Raw genomic sequence first — 7,920 nt, 5'->3', positions numbered from 1 at the left:
CTGCCACGGGTCTCATCCTCCAACCAGACGACGCCGCGACACAATCCAAACCAAAAACATGGAGCTTGATTGGTTCCTTCCTCACGTATCGTCCGTTGAAAATCTCGTTCATCTGTCGGGATAACTCGGGGTCATTTGCTGCGGCTGGAAACAGGCTGTTACGCTGCCGACTTGACCCGTTCCTCGTCGAAGCCCTCTCCTTTCGCGAGGCACTGAGCTGGTTGAAGACAAAGGGATGGACTGGTACTGTGTTGGAGTCGGATCCACAATTGTCAGTGTATGCCCTTAAGCGAGAAAGGTCATTTGATGCGACTGGAAACGGGCTGTTACGCTGCCGACCTGATCCGTTGCTCGTCGAAGCCCTCTCCTTCCGCGAGGCACTGAGCTGGTTGAAGACAAAGGGATGGACTAGTGTTGTGTTGGAGTCGGATTCACAATTGTCAGTGTATGCCCTTAAGCGAGAAACTAACGGCAATTCGGCTTTAGATTTGATTATCGACGACTGCAAATTCTTATTACAGGATATAGCAGCTTCTTCTACCTGTTTTGTTCATAGATCAGCGAATTTTGTAGCCCATGCTCGGGCGGCAGTTTCTAGCACTGATCGTGGGGTGTGGATAAATGAGCCACTTCTTTTCATTTGTAATGCTTTAATTACCAATTAATGAATTAATCTTTCCTGTAAAAAAAAAAAAAATGTAAAAACAAAATCAAACATGCTTTTCTATATAATTTCTCTTTTTTAAATATGTAGCCTAAACTCGTTACTTTTCTTTCCTATTAAGGTATCTGAAAAAATCTCAATTTTGGCCTGCTAACTATTTGGGTTGGGCTACTAGTAGACACATACTTACGTCTGGACCAAACAGCATATTTGGGGTATGGACTCTTTTCAAGCCCAATTCGGTTTCTGTAACTTTTTTTTTTAATATCAAATTCGTTTTCTGTAACTTGAAATCATTAATTCCATCAGATTTTACTATTTGGCAAACAGCATCTTGGATCCTTGGTCTTTTATTTTTTAGTATATTAAGTTTTTATATTCATTTCAGCATATTAAATCTTTAATTTTTCAATTTTTTCTTTAATATTTCAATTTTTTTCACAGTAAGTTCTAGATGGTCATAAAAATTAGTTTTGAGCATAAAATTCAATTAATGGAATACTATTTTAAATATTATTTTATAATTATGTAAAGTGTTTTTAGGTTTTTATTAATAAAACACAAGAAATTCATATTATTATCAAATAATCAGTTTTATATTTTGCTTTTGTCAAAAAAAAAAAAACAGTTGGGATTAAAATATAGAAAATATATGCTTTTTAGAGACCTGATAAAATAAAAATTAGTTTTATAAGTTGTTGAAATTTGTATATATTTATAAAAAAGTGAATATTATATAACTATCCCGTAATTTGACGGTAGAGAAACTATAAAAAAAACTATAATTTTAAACACATATGAAATGAATAATGAGTTTTTTTAACTAATTAGATATCTACAATTAACTATTTTTTAAATTTTAAAAATATATTAGAAAACTAATGTGTCCAAATTTAAGAATTAATTAAAAAAATATATAAATATGAAGGCCTCTTTTCCTTGCTATTTCTCATACTTTTCCTAATATTTAAATTTCAGTAAACTAATTCAGGTAATTCAGGTATTTATTGGTATAACCCGGAATATTGTAAAATAACATATATATTCATATTGGCAGATGAATTAAGCATGAAAAATTTTGCGCAACTATATATGCAACAGTCAACAAGCACACAATAAGCAAATCCAGAACAAAAACTATATTGGAATGAAGGAAAGAACATTGACCTGTGTACAAATCTAACCGACTCACTCCTTTTTGGCGGTACATCATGCAAAAGAGCTAAAAACAAACTTTGACACATATCAGACTAGTGGCAAAAACGTACACTGAAACTTCAAATAACAGACAAGACACGTCATCACCAGCAAAAGAAAAGAAAGGTATCAGAATCACCTCCTCCCCTCCTAAAGGCCATAGTTATCATCCATATCCACGAACGGCTTCCCTTGAGGCATAGGAGCTCCATCGCAACTTCCATTGTAATCCATAAGTTCTGTGCAAGCTCCTCCCTCAACTGGTGCGTGATTTCCACCCTCCGCTTGCTCTCCCATGATTCCATCAAAAGCAGCAACAGCTGGATCAATCCTCGGAAATGGAAGATAAACACTATGCACCACAATATTCATGTTGCGTATAACATCAGGAATTTTCACTCTCACATAGTTAATCCTCATCGGAGACACCGCTGGATTTCCTCCTCCAGCGCCAGTAACAACCAGAGAGTGACCTCTTTCGAGCGTCGGGAGCCTCGTTCCCACCGGAAGCTTCTCTAGGTCAGCATGAGTCAAATACACGTTAGGCACAATATGAAACCTAATATGACTGATGTATGACTGAGATCCGGAGAAGATCGATGCGTCGTCTAGAGCAAACATCGTCATATTGTTTAATGTCACCAGCTCAACATATTTCGCTCTCATCGCCAGAGAGAGGATGCTAAAGCCATTGTTGCGGAGCCTAACCATCGCGTCGCGCATCATCAAGCGCATGATAGCAGGATGCGGAAGGAACTGATGGTTGATATGGCGGGAAATTACGCGATCTTGCTGATTAAACGGAAATGTAAGCGAGTTTAACCTCTCTACATCGCAGGAATAAGGCGAGAGAGGAACCACATAGCCTTGAATTCCATGAATAACTATAAGACCATTGTTGAACAGATCTGGATGCGTGATCTCCACGCCGCCGACGAAAACCTTAGCAGCGATGTATGTTGATGTTGATGTTGACGTTGATGTGACGTTTTTTATGGAAGTGGATGTTACGGTAAGGCAACGGCCAGGACTCAGGGTTTCGATCTTAGTACCAAAGGCGAGGTTACGGAGATAATCAATGGTGTAAAGGCCAGGAACAATATGTTCACGGAGAATATGCGGAACGGAGCAAGATAAACAACTATGGAGAGAAGAATCAGAAGGAGCAAAGAGTGTAGAAGGACCTGACCAGGCAGTGGTGGTTGAATCGGAAGAGAGCGATGGAGCGGCCAAGGAAAGCTCGGTGAAGCCGAGATGAGAAAGGATCGGGCCGAGGATAGCTGTGTGAGAGAATAATGTGTTCTCATGGAGATCGTTAGGGTTTGAGTTGGAGTTGGAGTTAGAGTTAGAGGTCATCGGCGGAGGTGAGGATGGTGACGGTGGTAAGGTAGTGTCGGAGGCGAAGGCGGAGGTGGAGGCAGAGACGGAGAAGAGGCCTTCAGTAGCATTGGCTTGGGAGATGAAGAAGGAAAGGATCAAAAACAAAAAGGAAACTGAAAAAGGCAGAGAAATCGCCATGAGAAAGCTGTGAGAGAGAGTGAGAGAAATGAGTGTGAGCTGTGAAAGACGAAATCAGGATATTGGCGAAGAAGATATTTATAGGATGCTACGCCTCGAGTAGCGCTTAGTCGCGCCTGAACCAATAGAAATAAAATAAGCTATCTGATTTAAAATGCCATTTCAGTCTTCTTTTAGTAATTTTTCGAAAAATAAATCAAATCATTTGTATAGCAATTTAAAATCTAATGTTTTGTAGTTGATAATGTACAGATGTAATAGTTTATTGATTAAAGTGTAATTTAATGGGATTTTTCTTTTAAATAATGGGGAAATTACAGCTTAGTTTAGTTCCTATAAAATGTTAGATTTAAAATAATGCACAATGTAGTAGTGTTGTTATTGGCCTAACATGATGATTAGTTAAAATTGGGATACAATACCGATTTTAGAAGTTCCAGAGGTTTCTCGATACCAGTTAATAAAAAAACAAAGTGTCACCAGAGAGATTTCCATACGAATATTCTATCGTGCTTTTATAAACTTGATGAGGGTATCTTGTGCTCGTACGTGGGGCGAAAGATAGAACTCGTAGAGCGTGAGTCTACTGCTAAGAGGGAAGGAAGAGAACCATGCGTAGAGGATGCCACTAATCTAGTCCACGCGGAGCGTGTTATAAGACAAACGGAGCGTGGAGGGATGGTTCGAGAAGGGGATGAAGATGCAGCTGACAAGGGCCAATTCCAGAGGCCCACTTACGCGGAGTGTCCTTCAAGACACGCGGAGCGTGAGATGGTTAAAGTAGTCTTCAACGTCAAGCAAAGAAGATGGGAAAGACTAGGGTCAAACTTTATCCATTTGACTGCCCTTGCCTCTTTCTATTTCCTTAATTCATTCCTTAAATTACTCCTTAATTGTCTCCTTCTATTTTCTTAGTTTCATTCCTTAATTTACTCCTTATAAGATTACCCCAATCTACCCTTATTTATACCCTTTTAATTAATTATGTAGTTGCCCTTTTGTGTAATTTGTTTTAGGTTTGTTTTAGGGTTTTTTAGATGCTATAAATACATCTCTTTCTTTGTAATCAAGACAACTTTTATCAATCAATTTTATTATCTTCTTCATTTAAGCTTGTTAGGGTTTTCACTTTCAACAATGAGGATTTCACTATTCCTATGGATTTAGTCTATAAAACCGGGATTAACTCCTTCAAGTTTAGCTTGAAAAGAAATATCTTTGTGAGTTTACATTAAAACTAACTCGTTCCGAATTTATCTGTATCATTTGGTATCAGAGCCGATCGTTATCCTAACGGAGACTTCTTTCAACAATGATTCAACTGAGTTTTTCACAAGCCTTAAAGGAACATCTTGAAGGGGAGACAAGGGAGATGGAGCTCCAATATGTCGAGATGATGAGAAAGACAAGAGAGAACTTGGAGCCAGAAGAGATGGAGAGACTCCAAAGGGGAACCCGAAATAGTAGGAGACGACAACGTCGAGCCCAATGGAAAAAGGATGAAGAAACCTCTCTTTTGCACCCTCAAGGTTCATCCCAAACCTTTCCTCCATTATACAAGAAAGAGGTAAACCCAATATTGTCAAATTCTCATTTGGAAGTTATGGATGAGTTTATTTCTAGTGAGGTGTTGGATGTTGGTGACGTATTTGTGAATTAGATTCTAATTTTGGGTTATTTGGTAATGATGTTGTGAATGAGAAAGTGGATTTATGTGCAGAAGAGGAGGAAGGAATGTTGGTAGGTAAGGATGTTGGGGAAAACAAGGTAGCAAGTCATGCTCCCCAAGTGTTTGATGAAATGCCTCTTAAGTATAGCTACATATGTATGCTTAAAGACATTGAGGGTATTTGCCTTGAAGAGGGGGAGAAGGAGTTTGGGCTTATTAATCTCTTTGAGGAGAGTGATGAAGTTAGTTTATGTGTGGAGATTGATGGCTATGGAGATGGGAGAGATGTTGGTGGTTCTACCATATTGGGTTGTAGCATGTCTTTTGAGTCAATCGGCTTAGCACGTGAATTAGTCGGCTTGAGCTATAGAGGGAAGCAAATGGATATGATAGGTCGTGGGAAAAGATGGATTAAGGACGAAGGGGAAAGTGAAATCGTATATTATTATGAAGAAGATGAGATAGAGAAGGGAATTAAGGAGGATGAGTGTCGAAACATTGAATGGAACCGGTATGGGGCCGCTTATGAAGAAGATGGAGGTGGAGTTTACTATGATGAGGGTGAGCTTCGACACATTGAGTGGGATCAACATGAGGCTCCTTACGAAGATGATGAAGATTGATTCCATCATGATGATGAGTTGGAGGATGTTGACCGGTCCTACCACGATGATATTTATGAGTATGATGGAGGTAGGGTCCATCATGAAGATGCGTCGGGAAGTGTTGAGTGGAGCCAAAGTGAAGGCACCTATGAAGGTGATGGTGATGGCGATGGCGATGAGCACAATGTGTATTTGGTGACGATGGTGCCAATGCATAGTGAAGAGGAGCATAGCCAACGTCATCGATTATTTAGGACTCGATGCTTAGTTCTTGGGAGAAAGTGTGAGATGGTAATCGACGGAGGAAGCCAAGTGAATATCATTATTCCGTCCGTCTTGAGTAAGTTTGGGTTGGTGACAAGACCATTTTAGTCTTGTTGCTTTCTATCTTATTCTATGTAATTTGGAAACATTTGGTGTTTAATTGATGTTTTTGTTTCATATTTTGTTTTGGGAGAAAGTTTAGATGTTTGGTGAAAAATCTGGAAATTAGTGGCCTTTTGGAGCATTTTGGAGTATTTACAAATCAGAGGTCAATTTCAGTTAAGGCGTGGGCACGTCCTGTCTCAGCTGTAATTGAGAAACAGTAGCCAACTTCAGTTAAGGCGTGGGCACGTGGCTGGACGAATTTGGAAGAGATAAGAAGATATTTTCAGATTTGATTTTGGGATATTATCTTATTTAATTGTATTTTATTTTAGTTAGGATTTGAATATTTTCTATTATCTCTATTTAATCATTAATTAATTAGAGATTTAGTATCTTTCCTTATCTCTTAAGGATATTTTAGTCTTTCTTTTTAGGGTTTTCCCCCTATAAATAGAGGCTTAATATTCCTTAGAGAGAAAAACGAGGTTTTACAGATTTTCAATTGTATTGTTGAATTGTTTTCATTATGAGTAGCTAAGTTTCATCTTCTGATTCAAGAGGGATTTCATTAGGTTGAAAGTTGTGAGGTTTCGTGTATTAATTTCTTCAAGTATTAATTCAAGTTCTGATTTTCTTCTTCAATTCTTTTTATGATTATTGAATCGTATTCGATCTTCTATTGCTAAGTATTTATTCTTGATCCGTAATTGTCTTGAATGAATTACAACAAGTAGTAAAAATCGATCTTGAGTAATTGAGTTTTTGCTTGAGATTGATTGGGAAGAAAATTCAGCCAATTGCTATTGTTTGTCGACTTTCCTCTCAATAGGAATTGATTTGATAAACTTTCTTAATCCTAATGCGGTTATTGAAAAATTGGATATGCTTCATTCCCTTTTCTTAATAACTAGGTTGATTTAGATGCTTCATTTAAATTAATAGATTAAGAGAAAGTGAAAGAGTGAATTAGGTAATCCTTATACTCTTTAATCAAAGATTTGAATTTTAATTTGTTTATCATTTAAACCAAGGATCAACGAACACCTAATGAACCCAATCTCTTGAATCAGGCTTTCTCATTATTGAATTCCCATTTACTTTACTTGTTTAATTTGATTTAATCATTCATCAAAATCAAAACCCCCCCTTTTTATTTTATTTGCTCATTTGAATTAAGAGGTTAATTGTTCTCTTGGGATTCGACCTGGTCTTACTATTACTACAAATCAAATTGTAGTCCAATAGAGAAATCAGTAAAATTATAAATCTATTTTGTCGGGCTTCGACAAACCCGTCAAAATTTGGCGCCGTTGCCGGGGAACAATTTAATTTCTTGATTCATTTTCCTTTGTTTTTGATACTTTTTATGACCCGCACCTCCCGTAGAAGTGAACGAATATTTATTTCTGAAATAGAAAAAGAAATACGGAGGTTAAGAAAAGAAACAAAACAAAGGAGTGTTTATTCATCGTCTTTAGAAAATTTTGAAGAAATCAGAGAAAATTTTGTTTTTCTAGGTGAGGAAGAGATGATGGCTGGAAATAGAACATTAAGGGATTTTGCAGCACCCAATTTAAATCGCCAATCATTTTGCATTGAGTTCCCAAATCCAGAGGTACCTTTTTGAACTTAAATCTGGATTAATTCACTTACTCCCTTCTTTTCATGGTCTTACAGGTGAAGATCCTCATAAACATTTGAAGGAGTTTCATGTCGTTTATTCCGGTTTGAAACCCGAACGAGTAACCGAAGAGCAAGTTAAACTACGAGCCTTTCCTTTTTCTTTAAAAGATAAAGCTAAGGATTGGTTGTACTATCTTCCATCGGGATCTATCACAACATGGATAGAAATGCAAAGGTTATTTCTTGAGAAATTCTTTCCATCTTCACGTGCAGCA

At 37.5% G+C, this 7,920-nt stretch overlaps 1 protein-coding gene across 1 annotated transcript; it reads right to left on the bottom strand.

Moving 5' to 3' along the window:
• Positions 1-1,733: 1,733 nt before the first annotated feature.
• On the bottom strand, positions 1,734-3,445 carry LOC136223691 (fasciclin-like arabinogalactan protein 21). Its single transcript, XM_066011820.1, has one exon. It carries the CDS (start codon positions 3,377-3,379, stop codon positions 2,012-2,014), a length of 1,368 nt encoding a protein of 455 aa, XP_065867892.1. The 5' UTR covers positions 3,380-3,445; the 3' UTR covers positions 1,734-2,011.
• Positions 3,446-7,920: the final 4,475 nt, after the last annotated feature.

The sequence above is a fragment of the Euphorbia lathyris genome, chromosome 3, assembly GCF_963576675.1.
Source record: "Euphorbia lathyris chromosome 3, ddEupLath1.1, whole genome shotgun sequence".
In the NCBI taxonomy this organism is placed as follows: Eukaryota; Viridiplantae; Streptophyta; class Magnoliopsida; order Malpighiales; family Euphorbiaceae; genus Euphorbia; species Euphorbia lathyris.
This window is presented reverse-complemented; position numbering and strand designations above follow the sequence as displayed.

Coding starts and splice junctions, on each gene's coding strand:
- LOC136223691 (XM_066011820.1), bottom strand. CDS start 3,379: ATGGCGATTTCTCTGCCTTTTTCAGTTTCCTTTTTGTTTTTGATCCTT.